The 24,406-nt window shown below is 42.1% G+C and overlaps 1 protein-coding gene across 3 annotated transcripts in view; it reads right to left on the bottom strand.

Annotated features, from left to right (window-relative positions):
* Positions 1-24,406, bottom strand: part of TENM1 (teneurin transmembrane protein 1) — a 1,265,690-nt gene that overhangs the window by 127,468 nt on the left and 1,113,816 nt on the right. For all 3 annotated transcript variants that reach the window (XM_059732824.1, XM_059732825.1, XM_059732827.1), the window contains 2 exons: positions 10,599-10,784; positions 5,463-5,609 (listed from right to left, as the gene is read on the bottom strand). In XM_059732824.1, coding sequence (XP_059588807.1) covers positions 5,463-5,609; positions 10,599-10,784 — 333 coding nt within the window. The remainder of the gene's footprint in view (positions 1-5,462; positions 5,610-10,598; positions 10,785-24,406) is intronic.

The following is a 24,406-nucleotide window of genomic DNA, read 5'->3' as shown; positions in this document are numbered from 1 at the left end:
TGTGCTTCTACAATTAGTACAAAACTTCCAGTCTATAAATGTAAATAATAAAAGACCGCAGGCAGAGCTGAGGAGGTCAGAGAAAACAGAGTGCAAAGTCTCGAAAGGAATAACTCTAGTGTAGGTGCCTGGAAATTCTCCAGCAGGCTCATTTCTTGAGGGCTAATGACAAAGTCAGTCAGTGAAGTCCTTTTATTTTGAGATGCAAATCCTTTCAATGGGCCACGTTGGGTGTGGGTTAAGAGGTGCCTGCTTTGTACATTTTAAACTATTTTCTTTAGGTCTTGCAGTTCATTGAGCAGCAGGGGCAGTTCGCTCCTCTCAGATGTACAGACAGATTTATCAAGTCATTGCTCAGGTTAAAATCGTATGGCTAACTTCGGAGCCATAATAGCTAGAAACAAACCTTGTGACTACATGCAAGCAAGCTGGGATCCTGTAGTAGACTCCAGAGCCCCTAGACTGGATTTCCATGGGTGAGTGGAGTGGTTAGAAAGGATCCAGACAGCAGGTGGCTGGAAAGCTGCCTAAAGCACTGAAAAGAGCACAGCTAAGCTGCAGAATAAACCACAGAATGAACACAGTCAAAGTGAGGAGGACCTGAGGAATACAATAAGTAATAATCACTAGGTGAGGACTTGAGAAACGGAGGTGCGGGAATCCAGCTGTCTTTACACCTGAGCTGGCACTGCCTGCAAGTTAGAGATGGGTGACCCACCATGGTTTGAATACCAGAAGTGTTCAAACTAACGTTTTCCTCTTTTCCCATTTACATATTTCAGATGGCCTCTAAGTAGCTCCTGTGCTTTTTTGTCTCACCGGGGGCTCAGTTCAAACCAATTACAGTTGTTAGGACTCAGAGCAAACAGAAACAAAGCAGAAATGTATGCTGTATCTCTGTCTGCTTCTTTTCCAGAGACCTGAAGAAAGGTACTGTGATACCCAAAAGTTGGTCTTTGTCTAGTCCAACCATGCAGCTGGTCCAATAAAAGATACCCGTCACATGAATTCTTGCCTCTTGCACGAAGAAACTAAGCAGTAATGAGCTCGCAATGCTTATTTGTATGCAGAAATCTAAATTTACGTTTCATTTACAAGATGCTGCATTCAGGCAGCAGATAGCGAAGTAATTAACTGGTAATACTGGGGTGGACGTGAGTAGATTTCGAGCTGACATACACCCACAAAGGAAGACTTCAAAGGGTTTGTTTTGTTAGATATTTTCCTTTAGTTAGCTGTGGCATCCAACGGTGTTTGGCTTTGAACATGCAATAAAAAGAAAATATATCAGGCCTGGTTTTCAGAAATGCTGTGCATCCCACGGGAGCTCTGGCAACACAGCAGCAATGAAAACCAGGCCCATCGTTATTATTTATGTTATGTAATAATAGTGTATTACTTATATATGGACTCAATATCTCTATGATTGATATGCTATTAAAATGCCAATGGATATGCTCATCTATACTTTAACAGCACTGGCCACGAAGCAGAAGCTATGCTGAGTCATGTCCTTTTGTGCGCTTGGAAGAGCTACCCTGGCCAAAATGCGACTAGCAGGAGCTGTAGAAGTGTAATTCAATTCTTATAGTACACAGTGTTTTTATTAAAGAAAACAAGCAATAGGGACTTGATGAAAGAAAGAGAGACCCAGACCAACTGAAAATAAGAGGTCAGTACCAAAGGAGTGATTGGGAACAGCTACACAGCCAGGCTTAAGAGGAAGTGCCAATGTAAATGGAAGAGGAAAAGCATGTGAAGTGTGGCTGGGCATGAGAGAGGAGTGTCCTGCCGGGAAACGAGGGCACATCCTTTGAGTCCCCTGCACTGCTGTTGCAGCGTGTTCTGCCTCCTCAAGCCTTAAGCACAGATACTCGTATTAACAGAGTTCAGCAGAGCGTTTCAAGTCATTTCTCAGAGCTCTCGTTGCTTCCGCAGAACTCTAAAATCATGGCAGGCTGGAGGGAGGGGAATGACCTGTTCAAGTGAGTGGCGTGGTCATCGTATAAAACTACAATTGAAATCAGGTCAGCCATGACCCTGGAAGAATAGGAAGGAAAGATGAGAAGGGACACGAGCGGAGGATAGAATGTAATCTCACACTCCACGCTGCAAAGGACATCTGCTGGAAATCCCAGCATTATATAACCAGCACTACAAACGCTGCCAACATGCCACAGATGTCCTCCACAAGAGCGAATGAAAACAATGTAGTTGTACATCTGTCATAATTTTAAGTCTATTTTATTTGTATTTAGGAAACAGATTGAAGGAGGTGAACATACTCTTAAGACTACAAGCGGAGGAAAAGCTATTAAGGTCATATAAGACTGAATGGTAAGGATAGGCATGGCACATGCCCGCCATTATGCAATCAGCGCTGAGTTTTGGTCCTAAGCAAGTAATAAAATACAGTGCCATGATCTGGCAGGCACTCGCACACATTTAACTTTACTACTAGGAATAATCACATTAGCACAAAACACAGAACTACATGATAAAGTGTATGCAGGATTGGGACTTGCATGCGTATATACATGACATGCTATAGTAAACTTTTTACAAACAACATTTAAAACATTTGCTCACCAGAAATAAGAAGCTTGAGAAAGAGCAATATGTATCAAAGCACTGAACTGAGACCCCTCTATACCTATATTAAAATTAAACAGTCACATTTCCTTCTGGAATGCATTTGTATTCATTTTTGTAGTGTGAAAATGAAAACTTTCCCAGCAGAAATGCTTTGTTTTATTACTTAAGCAGAATCTGCAGCTAGAATTTAGATTACATTATTATTATTCCTGATTATGTCAATTGCTCGATATAACAACACCACCACTGAAACCCAAATACGACAACTATTACTTTGCTTCAACTCTATCTTTTTTCTTAAGGAAACAATAGCCCGGGACACTTCCCAAGCCCCCTGCATGGAGACATAAATATTTAATTTCAAGACAATGAGGATTAATGAGGCTTTTTCTAGGTGGAAACCTCATGATTTAGAACATACACAACTCGACTTAACTAAGAACAAGAAAACGCACTCTAAGGAACAAGAAACACAAACTCGGGAGCTCTAGGGGTCCAATTCTGATTTCATACTTGGTTTAACATCAACGCAACCAACTTCAATTGATTTTTTCCTGATTTACCATTATGCAACACCAGGCCCTAGAAAGTAAGAGAAGTAACCTGAAATGTGCAAATATGATTTGGCCCTCTTCTTATTAAAAAAAAAAATCCACGGAGATTGTGAAGTGAAATTAGTTACATTTAGCTTGGCAGTAGTAGCCAATTGAATTAAATATTTTTCTGCCCACTTATCTCTAATTTGAATGTCAATGGAGATGTTCTCAGACATGTTATGCTACCATTAAAAAAATAAAAAATATATTTTTAAAACCTGCAGTAAAATGATGTTAAGTATCTGCCTTAAACTGACAAATTCAAGGAGATTTAGAGTTAAGGCTGCCAACTCTCTCAATAACTCACTGTTACTGCAGAATATAAAGCATGCAGAATCACAATACAAGAAAATTTATAGAGAGCCAGTTCTCAGAATGTATCAGAAAATGCTTTACATACATTAGAAGCTGAACAAGGTTGTTGTGAACAGATTTGAAGAGAGAGAGAGAGCGAGAGAGCACACGAGTGAGTCAGTGGCTTGGACAGCAGGGGAGAGAGATCCAGACAGATGGGAAAGTGCATGGGAGGTAGTGATCCCAACTGCGGAGACTTGTGTGAAGAGGCTACAGATTAGGCCACAAAGATTAGAAAGCAGAGTGAGTGGGAAGAAAGGAGGTTACTGGCAGATAGGTGGGGGAGGAATTGGAAATAAGGTAAAAAAAGGAAGGTTGAAGCAGAGAGGTGGCAATTTTAAATTTCATTTAGAAATTCAGAGGATGGTGCCAACAGAGACCCATACAGTACAAACTATAACTGTAAATGGGGAAGTCAACATCCACCGGGGGTGCTTCTAGTGGGGCCCTGCAGGGACTGGGCTTGTCCCTAAGGTGATCTTTTATTGTATGACTGGAAAGAAAAAGGTTGCAGATGACACAAAGACTGGGGGAGCATTAAATAATGAAGAGGACTGGACACTGATACAAAGCAAGTTGAATCACTTGGTCAGCTGGGAGCTGGGAGATACAGTATGTATTTTAGTGAGAGCCACAAGTATAGTTATTTTTCCAGGAACAAAAAGGTGCAGTGCACATGTCCAGGACAGGGGCTCTATTTTGGGTGGCAATGATTCATGAAATGTCTAAATCCGTCATAATGGGTAATCCAATGAATGTGATCTCCCAGCTGAATGCTGTGGCAAAAAGGACTAATACTAACCTGGAGCATCTGAATAAAGACTTGTAAGTAGGAGTAGGGTGTCTTACCTTTTTTTTTGGCACTGATGAGGCTGTTACTGGAATACTGTGTCAGTTCTGGTGTCCACAATTCAAGAAGGATGTTGAAAAATTGGAGGGGATTTGGAAAAAGAGTCAAGAGAACAGTTAAAGGATGTCTTATTGAGAAAGACTCAAGGAGCTCAGTCTAGTTATCTTATCAACGGGAAAGTTTGGGGTCACTTGATCACAACCTACATGTACAGCAATCTGATAGAAGAAGGTTCTTCAATCTTGTAGGCAAATGGATCACAAGATCCACAGACAGGAAGCTGAAGCTAGATAAATTCAAACTAGAAATAAAAAAGTACCTCAAAGTGGCTAACTAGCTGTTGAAACAATGTACCAAGGATTATGATGATTTACAGTGATGGAGAAATTAAGTTGGGATGTTTTTCTTAAGAGGTATGTTACTGTTCATGTGCAGTTACTAGACAAGAAGCAGTATTGAAATCATGGAAATCAAAGCCTGTATGATGCAGCAGGTCAGAGTAGGTGATCACAGCAGTTCCTTCTGACCTTAACCACCGATGAAACCCTGGCATGAAACCAGAGCCCACTGGCTTCAGTATTCAGGCTCCACACACTAACCCATTGCAGGAAGAGGTGGAACAGCTACTTTGATTGCACATTGCCATATTATGGTCAGGTTACAAAGTACATTAAAAAAATGTACTCCTAGCATAGAAAACCTTAAACCTTGCCCATCTATTTTCAGTATTTCAAAGACCACAGTTTCACTGAAATATATTTTAATTTTTTTTCAGAAAAAAAGAACCTGGATATTTTTTCAAAACACACTCAGATGTTTAAATGACAGGGGCAATTCAAGCAGTGAGCTTCCCATATAAGATACTGATCCTGCAACTACTCATTCTTATAATGAGTAACCTAAGTCACTGAAGCCAACAGAAGAACTGAGAGGACCGAGATGTGGAAGTATCAGACTTCTGTGACTGAAGCAATGCATAAAAGGACAAGATACAGGAGAGCAGTTCAGGGAACTGAACTTCATAAGAACTCACAAATAAATATATGGACATGAGCTATGTTCAGTACCTCCATCGTTATCCAGGTTATCGCCACACACCATTTCCATGACAACATTACATCCTGTGCCACTCCAGCCCACTTGGCAGACACAGTGCCATCCATTCTGATCCAGAGTGCATCTTCCGTTTCCATAACACAGACCTGGGCAACCATCTGGAAAAGAAAACATAGAGAACAGGACTTCATGCTGGAGTTTATTTTTCTATTTTTAAAGTTATAAGCTATCCAACAGCAATATTTAAAAGTATATAATATTGGCTACTTGCACATGATAGCACAGTAAATCTACTTTGGATACCATTCACAATCTTGACCCAAAGACCTCAAGTTGTTCCTAATACGGCTTGTATAGGAAGGTGTGCCTACATTCTGAATGCATGTAGATCTGGTGTCTTGGGAGTTGTGCACGTAAAAAGTCACATGTGGATGAGCAAACAGCATCTCTACACACAAATCGGGTATATGCACAGATGCCTATCTGCTTTATATGTAGATGTTACATGTTTCTCTCCCCTTAATTGACACTTTGTATTGTTCACACTGAAAATCTGTCACCCCAAAAGTGCACAAGACATATGTGATCAAATGTGAAAGCAGCATCTAAAGGTATATTCCTGTATGCTGTAGGTATCTTTATTCACCAGGGTTTGGGAAACCTATTTTGAATCATTGTACAATACTTCCCCAAGAATGGAAAAAGGTAGCTTTCACTGCAGTGCAGACTCATTTCCTAGTTATAACACTACATTCTATTCAAAGAGGACAAAAGCTTGCCCTTTAGTGGCTTTAGGAAATATTTTGCCTCTTTTGGTAAATTATGGATCTAGATCAAGACTGGAACAATGACCGTATCATCCCCTGGACTGCAGGTTCATAAACTCTGAATCAATAGTAGTTTGGGCATTCTCAACCAGCTATTTTGCTCTGTATGCCTGTATGAGTGACGGATAGATAATCTCTTGGATGTGTACACTCATGTCCATCTGCTTGCATGGTCTGGTGCCAGCTCAGATGCTTGTCAAATCCTTACCACACCACACAAGGAGCCAGAGGACAATGGATAACTCTGAGCAATCAGCTTAACGCTGCAAGTGGCATCCCTTCTAAAAGGAGTCCTTTCTCTTTCCCTGAACAGACTTGCAAGAATTCAATACCTCTCTGTACTTGACAGTGCACTTGTGCACTATCAAACGGAAAATATTTGATATAGAGAGGAAGGGAAGACTCAGTCTGCAAGCATTTCTGGCAGAGATATTGCAAAAGGTCTTTGGAGCAGATGACCAGAGAGACAGGGAATAAGTAAAAATGGTCAGTCTAATCCAGTTCTGTGTTCCTGAGCTACATGCACTAGATGCTGAGAAGAAGGTACAAGAAACTTTACGGCAGGCAGGTGTGGAATAGCCTGCACACAGTGGAAGTTTCTTTCTAATTCTCATTTTAAAGCTTGGTTGCTTTCCAAAATCCTTGTGTTTTGTTTTGCTTTGTTAATCTTTACTGTTGCAACTGTGGATGTTCTTCTTAATCACATAAATATACATGACACCAGTGCTCCAGGATCTGCACTGGCTGCCGATGAGTCTCCAGGTAGAATTTAAGCTGTTGCTTATGGCCTATGATGCCCTAAATTTCCTGGCATCTGCCTAGTGGAAAGATGCTGCCTCTCTCCTCCCTGCAATGCCATGCTGTCACAGCTGTGAGCAGCAGGGGTGCTTGACTTGGATCCTTTTTATTATAAGAAGAGAGGGAGAGGCTGGCGTGGTGCTCTCCGAGTCGGCTCTGAGATTCTGGAACTTGCTCATCTCTGGTTTGAAACAGCTTGAACTTGATGATCTTCCATGTACACCGGCAGAGCCAATTATTTTATAGGGTTCAGGGGAAAGGTGGAGGGCATGTTCCTGGGTAGATCACAAGGGCAAATCCATTATTTATATGCAATTCAGTGGCTTTATGGCTAGGGACAGACATTCAAAAAACCGGAGCCTAAATTGATTCAATCTTTGCCAGGGCCTGCCAGCCCTGGCCACTGCCGATCGCTCCCTGCCTGAGGGGAGTGGTAAGATAAGCCCCCTCCCTGCCCCTCCATCAGATGCCAGAGGGAGGGGGGAAATAACCCCCCTCCCTGCCTCCTTGCCTAAGGGGGGTCCTGCCGGCCAGCCTCTGGCCGCACCGCTGTCCCTGCTGCTGGACTGGGGAGCAACTGCGACGGGGGCTGGAGCCCCTCCTGTACGGGGCAAGGGGTGGCACCGGGGCTCAGAAGGGTGGCCATAGCTGCCAAAACCTCCTCTAGTGCCACTGTCGTTTGCTCCATGCAGTCTGCAGCAGCTCTGCCCACTCTGTTTTGCCTTGCCCCTGATGGGAAGAGGCTGAAGTCCCTGTCATGGTTGCTCCCCCATCGCTGCTCCAGTGGCAAAGACAGGGGCACAGCCAGAGGCTGGACAGAGCGGCCCCTTTAAGCAAGGGAGCAAGGAGGGGGGGTTATTTTACTTCTCCCTTTGGTGTCTGGCAGAAAACGTGGGGAGGGGGCTTATCTTGCTGCTTGCCCTGTGCAGGCAGCCATTGGTGGTGGTGGCGGTCAGGGCTGGCAGACCCCGGCCGCAGTTCCCTGGGGGCAGAGGGGGTTGAAAGGGAAATAAACTCCCTCCCCTGCCCCCGGGGGCCATGCTGGCTGGCGTCTGGCCGCATCCCCACCTATGCTGCTGCGGCAGTGAGAGGGGAGCGCCAGGAGGACCCCGGCTCCGGTCCGTGCTGGTGGGACAGGGAGGGAAGGAATTAACCCCCCTCCCTGGCCAGTTCACATGAGCCTGCTGCCAGATTCGGCCATGCCCCCGCTGCTGGACCTGTGAGTCCAGACATGCCTGGCAGGTCCGTGCTGGTGGGAAACAGGAGGGAGGGGGAAATAAACCCTTCCCCTGCCTCCTTCGTTGCAGGGGGGCCGGAGCCATTAAAACAGGCTAATGTGCACCACAATGGAGGTACTGGAGTTAATATGCATTACCTAAAGAGCATTAATGAACATGTAGACATGCACTCAGAGCCAAAAGCTCTTCCTAATCTCCAACCTAAATTCTCACAGAGAACAGTCTATCTCCATCTTCTTTATAACTTTCCTTGAGGTACTTGGAGACTGTTTTCAAATCCTTGCTCCATCTTGTCTTCTACATCTTCAATAATCCTAGCCTTTTCAACCTTTCCTACTCCTTTTCAGTCCTGCTTCCCAGGCTTCTCCTCATTTTTGTTGCTGTCTGCTGGGCTCTTTCCAATATGTCCCCATTTTTTCTGAAGTGCTGGGGCCCAAAAAGTTCTGTACAATGCTGTATTTTGAAATGTATTATTTTCCTTTTTCCCCCCACCTCCCAAGCCTTAAAGGATATTTCTTTTACAAAATGAAAAATGACTCCGGTTGCAGATGATGACAATAGGAGCATTTTTGTTCTAATGGAAGGACCAGTACAAGTTATTTTGGTAATGGGAAATCCTCACTGCTGTCACCATTTTGTGAATGGAAACCCAGCAGCAGAAATATGACTTGCCTCCCAGGCTATATTAAATATCTACATCGATAACGGTAACAAATTGCTAAGGCAGCCTTCTAAACACGCTTACGTTAGACAACTCTGCTTCTCATGAAGCATTGTGACAATGTAAAGAGCTAAGAATGCAGAATGGACTGATATTCTGTTAAACACATTTTGTTAAAAAGAAAAAGACTTTTGCCCTGTAAATGTATCTTTCTATCTACTTCTAGCCATAGTCATCCATTCACTCTGTCCTGGCCATGTAAAATAAGAGGGATGCTGAGAAGTAAACACGGAACAAAAAATACCCCAATCCCCAACACTTTTGTATCCTTTTATTACGATTCTGCAATGCTGATAGGAAAAGCTTACCTCGGACAGCATCTAAGTAGTGAGCTTAAAAAAGAAAAAAACAAAACTGTGATAGATTGAATTTTTGTACCAAAATGAAAATATAGAAACCATTTGCTAATGGTTTACCATCTGTTGGTTAAGATAAAGTGCCTCCCTCTTATTGCAATCAGGTCTCTTCCTACCACTTTGAATAAAATAAATTGCTCATCTTTGTTATCCATATGACCACCAGGATGCACAGCACAGCTTGCATCATTCACTGTAGCGCCTATAATGTTAATAACAATGACTGAAGAAAACACATGTAGCTGCAGTTATCTTTTGTTAATAAACAGCTTCTTTTTGCTTTGCATCGCCCTTCTGTTTTTTCCTGAAATATTTGGCCCTTCCTCATTAATTAAGATGGCAAAAATGTACAGGGAGCAGTGGAATTACCTTTTAAAAGCTTGCTTATAGGAAACCAAATTGATCAAAGTTATGCTAGGAAGTTCCTTGTACATGCAAATTATTTTGTTCAAGAAAGGGGTTTTGTGTTGGGCTTTTAAAAAAAGGAAGAACAGATTAACCAATGGCTGAACTGAGTGGGTGGCGCAGCATTTGCAAAATATGAAAGCTTGGACTGCTTACTCCTCCAAAGGAGGTACCCAAGTCTCTCATAGGCAATTCAAATGTTTATGAATAAGACTGTTTCTGAGACACTATTAATGACGCTTTCACAAGAAAGACGATTAAGCTTTGCAAAAAAGTATGTAATGCTGCATCAAAAATATAACAATTACATCTGTACGCCTGAATGACGACTTCCAAAAAGATCTGCAAGCTTAAATTTCTTAGGAGTATTGTTACAACTCAGCCACACAAAAATCACCTATAGTCCAAAGCAAAATATTTAACTCCTCTGATATGAAGGCAGCAGATTTAGTGTAAGATGGATTTAAACTGCAAGAGAGAAGGTTTAAAGGAAGTCGTTTAAGGTTTACATTTTGTGCTCGTGACTTCCAGTTCCTGTAGGATGGTAGCCCAGAGGCGCAGTTGGATGCACCCTGCATATCTTTGTTTTGACATTTTCAACTTATTACAATGATATTGTTTCATCTCAAATAACAGCTGTGCTGAGACTACTCTATGGGACCAACAGAGTTCCAAGTCAATGGAGAGGCACCTCTACCTACTGAATTTGTTCTCTACCATTCTCAAGCAAAATTTAACTTGATGGCAATGACATTTTTCTATTAGATGTTCAAACTTTTTTTTTTTAAGATAAAAATCTCACCGATGGTGCAGTGGTCTCCTTCCCATCCAGGGCTGCACTCACACTTTCCGTCTTTGCACTGGCCATGCTCAGCACAGTGAGAATGGCATGTACGTTCTTCACAGGTTGGTCCTACCCAGCCTTCTTCACACTGGCATATTCCTCTTGAACAAACACCGTGGCTCCCACAGTCCAGCGTGCATAGTTCTATGTGAGATTCAAAGAAGACAAACCTTCAAACGGGAATTTCTCATTTTGTCACGAGCTATGTATCGATAATGAACTATTGCCACTTGCATACTGACACCAGACATCAGTGGGGATTTTGGTCAGGAGTGTTACCACCGTATAAAGGCCTTACACAACCACTCTACTCCTTTTTAATTTTTTTTTTTAAACTTAGGAAGTAGCAAACCCATGAACGCATCATATCCCCGTTCCTGATTCAGGTTGGCTGGCTTGTTTTCAGAACTCCTGTCTATACATAAAAAGCAAAAGCAGATTTCCAGGTGCAGGGTTTAAGTGGTCAGAATTCAAAGTGTGACATTAGATCAAAGTAGTCATTCGGGTATTAACTAGTTTGTAGTGATGCCAATGGCTTTCACTTACGACCGTAAAAGTTAACAACAAGCTACCATACCAAAAGGAAACAGTACAGAGAACAGTGATACATCAAACAATAGTTGTGCATCAAACAACCCACTGTGCGAGAACACACATTTCTGTAGTTTTCAAGGACTCTAAAAACATCTTTACTTTGCTCACCCGGCCCATCATGGTTGGCTGGTAAGAGCAAAATCTATTTTATATTGACAAGGTCTGTTCTTCCAGGTCTTTTCAGTTCAAGGATTTTTTTCCTGCATGGACAGGACCGTAGTGAAATTACATTTATAGTGAAGTAGGATGAAAGCCCCAAATTGTTTCAATACATCACAATATGCCAATTTCAATTCCACTTCCATTTACACTGAAGCTGCTTTGTAAAAAAAAAATGGCTTCATTATTAAGAGGGCTCCATGCAGTTTAAATTTATTTAAAATAATTAGCGCCTGTAGACAGAATTTGCTTGTTATTCTGCAATTATCCTGCCAGAAAAATGTTTCCTCCTCCTTCCTCTCAGACCTAGCTGTGAGTACTGAAAATATAAGCCCAAATCATCAGGTCCATTCTGACACAAACATCTTTAGAGGTGGAAATACTTTCCTTGGCAGGTTTCAAGCAGAATTGTATCTTATTCTGAACTGCTGCATTCAAACATCCCTTTAATGTCTGTAGTGGCAAAAACAGTTGCTTTGCATGCTGGATACATTTTTTAAAACTTAGAATCTAAATCTTTTATCAGTTTTAATTTTTCAATTGAACAAAGAGAAAAAACAAAATAAACAGCAAATTGCAATGACACAATACTTAGCAGGGGTTTGTCCCCGAGTCTGGTTCTATTCAATATTTTTATGAATGTTTTGGGTTATAGAACAGGGCCTTCTAGAAAAAGACTGAGGGGGAAAATATAAAAGACTTCCAAAATGCAAAAGGTACTTTTAAAAAGAGGATAGTGATCAGTTTTTCACCATGCCCATTGGAGTTTGGCTTAATTTTCAGAAGACAATAAGGTTTTCCAGGTATTTAATCTACACTGAACTACAGGGATAGGTAAGTGCTTGAACAGGCTAATTTGAGACGCTATAGGATCTGCTACATATCCTACTTCTGTAGAAGGGATGAACTACAGGACCTTTTGGCGACCTTCATTTCAATGATTCTATAATTTATTTTAACAGCAGTATAATTTACATAGGACTTGAAATGTCATTTTGCTTTAATGGTTTAAAGTCAAGAATACTTCTGTTCATCAATAATTTTCTCAGGTAACAGTCCTCTACATGGATAAATAAATAAAAAAAAAGTCTACCTTACATGGTACAAAAGAAGTCATAAAAAAATGCTAAATTATCAATATTTTTCTCCCTTGGGAAATGCATTGCAAAGAACTTGAAAAATACAGGTGTGATTTAAGTTGCTACTACCAAATGTCTTCAGTACATCACAGTGTACAAGACTAGAACAAAGTAAATCTGTGTAAGAGTCTTATCCTCACCTGCAAGAAAAAAATCCCATTAAAATAGAAAAGCATAATTTTGACATTTATGTGCAGAAAATTGCATCTCCCTATCCAGTCTGAGTATGGGCCAGATCATCAGCTGGTGTAAATTAGCATAGCCCATCAACTTCATGGAATTATCCTGTTTTACATCATACAAAGCCCTGGCTCTCACTGTGTAACTATACAGGTCTGGATAGTGCAGCGAGGCTGCTTTTGCTCTGAACAACATGCACAAAGTAGCCAGTATGCTTGAGGCATCCCTCAGAAAATGCCAGGTTGTAGTTTTCACTCGGATTTTGAATACAGAAAAATACTAGCACAATTCTTCTGTTGCAAAGAGGCCACATCCACACTAGTGTCGACATTTGGTTCCCTGGGGACAGCTTGCAGCGGCACATCTTGTGCTGCCTGTAGTTGTCCCCAGGGAATGCCCGAGTGCCATGTGCCCTCTGGCGTGCAACAGGTTACCCTGGATGGGGTAGCGGAGGCTGGGGCCAGCACTAGGTTGGACCTATTAGCCTTACCTGGGGTCCTGGGGGCCTCCTGGGGCTGCAGCAATGACATTCTTGCCGCTCAGAGCCCAGCCAACAGCTGGAGCATGACTCCGGCTAGCCAGGCTCCCATTTTGAGTGGCATGTGCTGCCCCCCTTTTTTTTGATGGGTTTTTTTTTGACCCCTGGATATCCAACCCTCCTCCCCACCATGGTCGAACTGCAGATGTATGTGTAGCACCCCATACCACATGGCCACACTTGTTTGGACGTGGCCAGAGAGACCACGACAGGTCAGAGTATTTGTAACACTGTGGGTTCTTATTTGAAACCTCTGGGTATATCCCGATGAGTGCGTGAACCCAGGGACATGTCTTATTCATGGGACAAACAGCAGCGGCATGTATTTGTACCACTGCTATTTGTCCCCTGGCATGCCCCTGCTCACATGCTCTGGTGCATGGCAAAATAACTGGGGTGAGGTAGGAGAGGCTGGGGAGCCTACAGCCTTACCTGGGGTCCTGAGAGCCTCCCAGGGCAGCAGCAGTGTTGAGCTAGCTGCTTGAGCCTGGCTGGCAGCCAGAGTATGGCTCTGGCCGGCGAGGCTCTGATTTCTGGCAGTGCATGCTGCTGTCGTGTGGGCTGCACCGCTTTTTTTTGGCATCGAAACTCCCAGTGTCAACCCCCCCCCGCACTGTACTGCTAATTAGCAGTACAGTAAATGGGTGCACGTGTACTGCATGCAGTTTGTGTCACTTCAAACTGCTTTGAAGTGACACAAACCGCATGTATGTGCTTGTCTGGACGTGCCGTCTGAGTTTATTTTGTGAATCAAGACCAGTCTAGCAACTGGGGAATTCTGCAGTGGTGCACAACCACTCTGGCAATGACTACATCGCCTTGCCATAATGCTATAATTTAAATACCTGCCAGCAGAGGGGTGCAGCCATGGTAGGTGAATTTATGGCATTCTAGTAAATTAAACACAACTAGTTTGGCTTTGTCTGAGCTCCAGAAATAACCTGTAAAGAGTAAAAACAGCCTTATAAGGCAAGGCTGCATACTGCTTGGTCCCCAGATGTGGAGGGATGTGGAGTCTTTTAGTTCTACATAACGAAGGTGAGTCTAGTTTGCACATTTCAATAATGGCTCTTTATTGGCTGTGTGACATTTCCAGAGCAGATTTAGGGGGGAAAAGCAACCTATGAAAAACTGTAGACATTATCAAGAAATTGTATTTCCTGTACGTGGAATAACAAGGACACAGCCCAGGCTCTGAGTCTCATTGCAATATCTCCTGTACTTCCATGCCAGAGACCTTCTTAATTTTACTTGCACCATGCTAGGTGTCCCATGTGCACACCTGTTCTCTCCATCTCTCTCTTTCTCTCTCTCTGATGGTTCTTATTTCTTTTTTTTTTTGTCTGAGAAATAAGTCCATCAAGGCTTAATTTTGTATTGGGTGGATAGACAGAGTAGAACTGGGGGTATACTGTTATGCCTGAATGTGTTAATGACTCCATCAATAGGTTCTCTGATCCACAGAGAAAGTGCGCGAAACTATTGGTAGAGCTAACCAAATGCAAAAGACTCCGTGTGTTTGTTAAGTTTCCCCCCCCAGTTTTCATGGAAGGTAATAGGGTTCTGGTTCCTAGAACATTTCCTGATATTTCGGGACTGACCAGGTGGATCTTCAAAAGCCACCTGTTACAGTGAGAGACAGAGGGATAAACCACTGAGCCAGATATGGATCTTTCCTTTACCAGGCCAGTAAGAGAAACAGTCCTGGGGACGCTGTCAGGCAGGCTAACCTCACCTTGTCATGCATCCACAGGTGCATTATGAGCAGGTCCAAGGAGGTGATCCTTCCCCTCTATGCGACACTGGTCAGGCAGCAGGTGGAGTACTGCGTCCAGTTCTGGGTGCCGCACTTCAGGAGGGATGTGGACAGCATTGAGAGGGTCCAAAGGAGGGCCACTCGCATGATCAGGGGAAGCAGGGCAGGCCCTATGGGGAGAGGCTACGGGACCTGAACCTCTTCAGCCTCCACAAGAGAAGGCTGAGAGGGGATCTGGTGGCCATCTGTAAACTGGCCAAGGGAGACCAGCAGGCAATGGGAGAGTCCCTGTTCCCCTGAGCACTACTGGGACTAACAAGGAATAACGGCCATAAGTTGACGGAGAGTAGATTCGGGCTAGATATCAGGAGGCATTACTTCACAGTCAGGGCAGTTAGGATCTGGAACCAACTTCTAAGGGAAGTGGTGCTGGCTCCTACCCTGGGGGTCTTTAAAAGGAGGCTGGATAGACACCTTGCTGGGGTTGTTTGACCCCAGTACTCTTTCCTGCCCATGGCAAGGGGTTGAACTTGATGATCTGCTCAGGTCCCTTCCGACCGTACCTACTATGAAACTATAGAAATCTTTCAGCGTATCCTCACAAACTCTCCCTCTATGCAGGCTTTAGCATAATGGGAGAACTTCTTGTCACTCACCTGCACCTCCTTTTCATTTCTTTGTGGGATGTCCTCTTGCCTTACTGCACCAAAGAGCCATGGCACTTCAGCTGTATTTGCACTTTGCATGGCTTTAGAGCCAAGAGACCAGATCCTTGGCTCCGGTAAGTTTTCTTCACTCCGCTAGAGTCCACTGAGTTACTCTAAACTATACTAGCTGAGAATCTCCTCTGCGCTTAATCTGTACACTTCGCACTGCATTATTTTACAGCTGAAAGAAGGGCTTTGCAACCCTAAGGACCAGAAACTTCATTTTGTTATTAAACAGGAGCTGAAACTGTGTAGCAATTGAGTAGGCTGCCAGGACAGTGTTGGCAAACTGCTGGGAACTGGCACAAATTGACCCCTGCAGTTACAGACTTTCATGAGCTATAGTCAAAGGTAGAGGTTATCAAACTGTGGTCGGTGGACCACCACTGGTCTGCGAGCTCCATTCAGGTGGGCTGCAGAAATGTTGCGGGACAATGGAGAATATCTGTTCTTCTAAGGTAAAACTACTGATATTAAAATATGAGTTGTGTGCTTTGATTTGTAGAACAAAAATAATGTATTAAGTGGTCCGCTGAGACCCTCAGCAATTTTCAAGTGGCCCATGAAAAAGAAAGTTTGAGAACCACTGGTCTAAGGCGTATCACATACAGAATTCAGACTCTGCAGCCGTAGCCCACTAATGAGCTAGAGACTTCTTAAAAAAATAAAACTAGATCAACTCAAGCAGACAGAAGTCTTTACTGACATGTTCTTAATTCTCAATGTTCATTAATTTTATTGGAATAAGGCAAATGTAGGCTGTGAAGCATTATTGGCTGATATTCCTAAAAAAATTACAACTATGTTGATCATTTCTGAGCTAATCTAAGAAGCATTAAAAATTCACTTCAGACTCTTATTTTAATTACCTAAATCAACAATGAGTTCTCTTAAATGTGTTTTATAATAATACGTTTCTACTTGTGTAATAAGGAGAAGAAAATTAAAGCTAAATATTTTATAATTTGTAATGATAAGGCAGGATTCTATGCTATTTCAACATATTTCCAGAATAACTTGGTTAGAAAATTATGTTAATATATAAAACCAAATGTAAACAAAAGAGGTCTTAAAATAAAAATAAAAATGTAAAAATCTTAAACTAAAAAACACTTTCATTTTAACTTGCCCTCATCTTTAAATGATGAACCATGTGCTACTGATAGTCTAAACCCTTAAGTATCATATTCATAACTTTGCTACCCATTTTTAATAAATGGATTTCCATAAAGATTAGAAATTAATCTTACCTGACTTTTACCCAATATGCTTAACTGCTGGAGGCTGTGAAATTTCACCTATCTAGGCCTAATAAAGAAAAGTTTTTTCAATTTAAATATACATTGCATTTAATAAGCTTGCATGATAATTTCAACAATGTTCCTGAGCTTTTTAAATTACCTTCCTGCTGTGTCCTGGAGACAACCCTGTTCTATCTTTCATTTTTCAGCAACTGACTTTATTAATATATTTTTCCCCCCACCAAAAAAAAAAAGAAAGAAAAAAGTTCAAAAACTTAAATTGCAAGTTTCAAAAGTGAAGGAGCAATTTTTGAATGACGCCAATTAGAGGCCTGGTCTCTACCAGCAAAGAAGTTGGCTGATATACTTGAGCTAGCAAGCTCTCCTACTGTAGACACGGTTACTAGTCTGTTCTGCAAAGAGAGGTCATCTGATGGCACATATCAGTTCTCTAAATGAAAGAGCTATGGCCAGCAACTTTGCTGGTACACCTGGGGCTTTTCCTGGTATAGCCATGTCAGTTAGGGGGTGTGATTTTTCACACACCTAATAGAACATAGCTAACTGAACAAGCTTGCAAGTAAAAAGGAGGTTTCAGTGCTTAGGGCAATACAGGAGCTGTACTCTTTAACTAGTTTCTTCATAGTCGGTGACAAGTCAAACATCACCTTGCAATTTTATTTAATCATATGCCCCCCTCTTTGCTTTCATTTCCTTGCAGTAGATAGCTATAAAAAAATCTACCTACGGCATTCAGTACAAAAGAAATTAAGTCAGAGTGACAGAACATTGTCATGGGATATAAACCCCCTTTCAAAACACACCTCTCTTTTCATCTCTGGGAAGTTGAATAACTCACCATCTACTGTACAGAAACATTCCAGTTTGATAACAGTTCCACTGCTGATAGGGACCCGTGGTTGCCACCCACCATTTCTGCAGATGCAATTTTTCTTCAGCAAAACACATGTTGTAAATACACATTCAAGCAATTAGATGCCCTAACTCTGATTTCTGGCTATAAACAGTTTTCTTTCCTTGTTACTGAGATAACTTATCCTTCCAAACTGCTGTTGACTCCTGCTGTTTAGTTTGAGCCTAAAGGATCCTGAACATCATCTCACGACACCCTGACGACAGTGGCATTCCTTGGTTTATAGCTACATGTAGATTTTCTTTTAAACTGTATAAAGTATCCAAAGCTTTTCCTCTGTCACCTACCCTAGTGTGCAACAACACTGCAAGTTACAAGTTAATATCACAGGGCTTTTCAGTAACATTTTACTGAAAATGTTCCCAGAGTCTGAGTGTGTTTAGATTTTAGCTTGGCTCATTCTAGGTACAGAGGTTAGTCACAAATCTGCAAAGTGTGAAGAGCATAAGCACATCAAAGGCACCAGACTTCAAAGAGAAGACTATTGGACATGGATTCTCTAGGTCTTTTTCGGTTCTGTGTATATCACCTATCACCATGGTATGTTAGTGCTGCCACATTTTCCAGTACTGATTGTGTTGAAAACAGGCACAAAGAGTTTCTAATTTGCTTGATCTGATGGAAGGAATTTAACAGAAAACTCCTGCAAGTTAGTTAATGGATTGCCAAAGGTAAAGCTAGCTCCAGGGGTTTGCTTCCCTAAGCAAGAGATAAGGCTGTTCATCCCTGTCAAAGGCACAAAATTAGTCAGTGTTTGGCTGTGCTGGGTGACCGTCCTGGAGGAAGGATATATGCCTACCGTGTCAGAGTGATGCAAACCAAAGGATCCAAGATTCTGGGCAAATTCACCACAAATGAATACAGGTCCAATACCAACTGGCTCCAGTGGCATCACACCACCTCTTTATCCCTGTAGTTTGTGCTCCTTAAAGTTAACTTAGGTCCAGCTACAATTTCAGAAGTGATACATTTGCTAGTGTCTGTTTTCCACTGGAGACTGAATGGAACTGGATTTTGCGGTGCCATGGCACTCTGTAGCATCTCTTGGATGATGGAAATTCATAGATATTCTTTTACACTTTTGTTTGTCATTCAGTGCAGCATCTTCTTCTAGTTGCTTTGTTTTGTCGATGCCTTCTCATTACCTGATCAGTTCTTAAATGTTTCTGCTAACCCCATGACCGTGGCTTAGATATCTTAAAATACTACCTTGTAGCCAGGAATTAAACACACCCTATCTATGCGTCTATGCTGGGCCGAAAGACTAGCCTTTAAATATTACTGGCCCAGATTCAATGAAGTTATGCTAATTAATACCAGCTGAAGACCTGGCTTGTGCAACTTTATTCATTAGAGACATAATTGAGTCTGGGTATCAGTGGACCTATTAACAGGACTGTCAACACTTGAGAGCCATGGCCTCAATGGCTGGCCAACATGAATGATCGGAAAGACAGACCCCGACTGATACTGAGCGTCCTTTTCTTTCTCCTTCATGATATGCTTAGTGGCTCTTCCAAAATTGCTTACTATAATTGTGGTAAGTGATACCATATATCATAGTGGGAAATCCCAGATGGTTATGAACCTCTGCTTCTATCCCACTGGTTAGGTAAGGATCCTACCACCAATACTCACTTTGAGGAGTGCCTTGCTCTTGGAGCTATCCTGCTGGGTTTCAGTAAGGTTACTCAAGGGGCAGCATACATCTCGGGTTGATTTGAGCGGTACAGAATTAAGGGATTAAGAAACAGAAAGTCACCAGACAACTCAATTTGTACTGCGGCATCAGGACACAGACAATGTCCTCGTCCCCCCACTTTACCTGTGGCAGGTTAGGGTGCTCAGTGTTTTGGGGCAAGATGGCTTGTAGTTGTGTGACGGGGTTGTTTGCGTAGCTTTAGGAATAGGTTAGATAAGTACTTGTATGAGGCAGTTTGATAGGTATAACCCTGCAGGGGCTTAGGCCAGATAACCTTCGGTCCTCCCAGCCTTACTTTTCTATGATTTTATGACTGTTAGTCAGATTAATGCTGACAATCAAAACAACAGGTCCACCTGGTTCTGCAGTCAGCTGCACTTCATCATTTTAGCCCTTTGCTTGTAAGCTTGGAACAGGAAAAAAAATATTTCTTATATATCATTTCACAGATTTCCAAACTACATTTCCCATCTTAGTAGCATTGTCTAAATGTAAACATAAAATAAAAAATGCTGGAACTAAGCATACTGTATCCTCACTGCTCATTACTCATAATGATGCCTCACCATCACTCCAGTAACTGTGTTAATTGCTTTTTGGAAAAAATCCTTCACTCATCTCATAGGATAGCTTTTTGATGTATTAAGCATCCACAAAATAGCTTTCTAGACTTCTAGTAAACAGGCTGCCATCATTGTGTAGACTTTAGGTTGTGCATCCTAAAATAATCAAATGTCTGTGTTTTTGTCTACTATTGCATTTACAATTTCTCATACTGTTAGATTGATTTGGAAAATAGCTTTTGCAAACATGGAGTCCTCATCTGCATGAAGATTTATTTGTGTGAAAAAAATAATCACTGGACAAAAACAAAGATCTGCAGACAATGATACAACAGTAAAGCATACGCTATAGACATACAAGTTAGCTGAAATCCTCCTTCCCCCATTGATGTTTTACCATGTTTTTCTTTCCAGCTTTATTTCTCATCTGACGAAGAATATTTTCTTCCTGATCCAAATCCAATTTGTATATATAAAAAACACCCTATATTGATTTCACTGTGGTTCAAAATGGTATTTTTACAGTGCAAAAATCTAATCAATACAATCTTATGAGTCTGGACTAGTAATGGTAAACATTCATTTTGTGGGGCCAAAGCTCTTGAGATTGATACTACTGAAAAATATTACTCATTCACCATTGAGTATAGCTTTGTTTATCTAGCCATGCTATTGGTGTAAAGCAGAAATACGATTATGCTGTATTTGACACAAGGGGTTTTTAGTAGCACACTTGTTTCTTTTAATTTTTTTAGGTCTATAAATGATACGGGTTGACAGGTTAGATAAGGCCTTTATGGGAATTACAAAAAATAAAAAGAACAAAAGTGTAATCGAATAGTAAGGAAGATCAGACTGACGAAGGGGCAAGAAAACCTCCCACAGAATGCTTTGGCCAGACTGACCCTTTTTAATACCGGACTTCCTAAGCAAATACTTGTGAAGTTCCTGGACAAACTCTATCCTTTTTCATATTTATTGCAGTTATTTGATTTCAGACTTGCATGCTGGAAGCAGAGTGGTCACTAGAGATTCATATGTTGGCTAACAAGCCCTGTAAATGCTTTCACAATATCCTGAGAACTACAGAAGGAAATCTCTTTCAGTGTGTACCTTTTCCTGGGTCTATTCACTCGGAAAACTAGGAAAGAAAAAGCGCCCCAAAAATCCCACTTTGTGCCAGTAATGAATGGGAGGGAAGAACTGCTGTACAATCAGGAAGAAAAGACTGCATGGTGGCATTCATTCACAGAAAGAAAATTCAATATGCAGTTTGTCTCTCAGGGACAAAAGAAGGTACTCAAGAGGGACAAGGAAAGAAAAAAAGGCACTCAGTGCTATACCTTGAGACGTAGGCAGGAATCAGTGAAGGATGTTATAGTCGGTGACATGAAAACTGACTGAGAGGTATTGGAAGCTGACAAAAATATTCATTAAGGAAGGGGGTAGGGGGGAAGACAGAAAGAAAGGATAATCAGATGACCTGCCCACCAGGCAAAGCTGGAAAGCGGTATGACAGGGATGGTCTTTACAGCTTTTTCTTTCACTTGGTTGTTTCTAGGAAGGTGGAGAATCTTATGAGGATGGATCAGGAAATTCCACCTCCTCCCACCCGCCATGAGCACATTCATTTAAAACTAAGACAATTCTCATTAGCACTGAATAAGGAAGTCAAAGCACAAGTGTTTTACCATGCTGCTGGGTTTTTGGTTGTAGCCGTGTTGGTCTGGGACGTAGGCAGGCAAGGATCTTTGGGTAGATGCGATATCTTTTATTAGACCAACGGAGTAGATGGAAAAAAGTTCTTTGAAAGCTTTGCAAGCTTGCAAAGAACTTTGTTCCAACTACTCTGTTGATCTTGCCTCAAAAGCTTGCACTTAAAGAATTTTTTTTGGCAAAAATCTTGTTGGTCTAATAAAAGATACCCTCTCTACTACGAGTCCTGAGTATTTTATCATGATTTTTCCATCAACCCTGCTCCCCCCATATTAAACAAACACAGTCTGTTAACATCCTGTTTATAAAGGGAGAAGCATGAGCTCAGAGATAAGAGCTGCTGACTTCAGTAACAGAAATACATTTCTGCTGCTGTTCGCTCCTGCTCTCCCTGCAAAGCCAACACAGCTGAGGAGTGTGCTGGATTCACACTTCTTCTCATACACAATCAGGAGACTGATTCACTTAAATCTATTCAGATGCACCTGTATAAACCTCACAGGAGCCCTAAGGTTGCACAGGTGCAACTGATGGGCAAATCTGAATGAGAGAGGATGCTGAAAGGAAAGGACACAGTGACTTTCAGAGTCTGAATTGAGGTTTCAGTGCTGGCAGTTCAAGTGGAGGATTTTTCTTTACTGTAAACTGGGAAAATCTGATACAGAGACTGAGACTCAGGAACCCATATTGCTATTTTTACAGTCCCTTTTAAGAGGGACCATACTTACCATTAACACCGAGAAAAGGTAGATCAGCCTCCATAAGCCTTAGCAACCCTGTGATCTCATGAACTGCATGATTTGTACCTCAGCAATGAACTATAAACTCACCTCTCATAAACAATCAGCTTGCACTGAATCTTAGAGCAAATGCTTTCATCAAACAAGCTTGCGCATCTTGAGTCTAGCTGAATTGCAGCATCTTTGCTCCATAATAAAAGAATTCCCTTTATTTGGTTCTGGCTGAGAGAGAAAATCCCTTTGAATACGAGGAAGGTCCTTTTGTGTCACTAGCTTTAGGAAAGATGCTATCAGCCAAAAGGAGAAAATCAGAAGTGCATAGTTGTTTTTGAGGATGGGTCAGACTTAAACTGACAATGAGAACTAAGGCCTGTTTGAAAAAAAAAAGTTGTCTTTGTGTGGGAACTACTGAAGCAGCATGCTTCTCCCTGAAATTTAAACTATAAGAACATCCTCTCCAAATTCATAAGCTCTAGCTTACATGCCCACAGTGAGTTTGGAGGGGCTGGCTTCTGGGACTTACTGTAAATCATTTTGTGCTGAGATGTTATTTTGCCCTCTGTTGAATTCATGATGAAAAGCAAGTCAGGATATTTTAACAGCTTGCAGCTGGATGTTCCCAAGCTGTTGTAAGTGTTAGGGACAGCAACAGACTATAGGCCTGAGTCTTTTCTCTGTGCGGTGCTTCCTCAGCATGCTTCTTGAACTCCTCAGGAGAGAGCCCTGTTCCTGGTATTAGGACTCCTAGCTCTATTTGTGTGTGTACAAGGCGGATGCCGTTTTCAGGAGGGTGCCTGTGATGATGTGGGGAATCTCCCCATGTACGGCTTATGCATCTTTGCTTAAACCAGGGGACTCTCACTGTGCAGCTATGTCAGATTGCAAACTCCATTATGAATGAAGGCTTGTTGCCTCCGATGCTGCCTTATGCCTCCATACTGAATTCAAACCGACAGGAGGTGAAGGAAGAAATTCTTGCAGCTGGCATAGAGCTAACAGAAAAAGGCAAGCTGTTAAACGCTGATGACCGTCCATTTGCAGGGAACATTTTTGGACAAAGAGATAGCTGCCATCCAAGGCCAACCAATTTTCTGCACGTCTGAATTCTGGAAGGTGGCAGTATCCAAGCACCAGATCATCCGGCAGCCAATTTTGGTCACCTGGCAAGGCTGATCAAAGGGTCACCTGACAAAGGAACCTGGAGGTTATACACAAGGAGCAGCAGCTGTTTCGGAGAGAGAAGAGAACTAGACCAGGGGCACTATTTCAGAGGAGAAGGCATCTGCAAGGGCATGCTTTTGTAGCAGAGTCCTTTCAAAACAGTGGGATCTTTCAAGAAAAATGACATTGCAGAGATGAGACATCCTTCCCTCAATTTGGAGGAGAAGCCAAATACAAGTAGCGGGGCAGACCCCTTACAGGACTGTAGTCAAACCCCAACTAATTCATAAGAGGGCCAAATAAACAGTAACATATATGAGGCAGTAAAATGAGGTGGTAAAATATATGCAGTTGTTTTTTTGTTGTCCTCTCTAGATCTGCATATGTCTTGTGTTAGCTAGTGTGAAAAGTAACTTGTTTTTGGAAACATTACACACTTCAATTATCACATGTCCTCTTACATATGAACTGTAAATCCAAACTACCCACAAGGGGTCTGGCAGAAGGGTGTATTTAACTACTGGGGGTGGTGTGTGTACTATGTGTGGGGGGGGGAGTGGGGGGTGCAGCTCAGCACTGGTCCCATTTACAGGGAGACGGGCCATCCAGACATAGTGTAAGTCATGGAATCAGAAC

This window comes from Alligator mississippiensis, chromosome 8, assembly GCF_030867095.1.
Source record: "Alligator mississippiensis isolate rAllMis1 chromosome 8, rAllMis1, whole genome shotgun sequence".
NCBI lineage: Eukaryota > Metazoa > Chordata > Crocodylia > Alligatoridae > Alligator > Alligator mississippiensis.
This window is presented reverse-complemented; position numbering and strand designations above follow the sequence as displayed.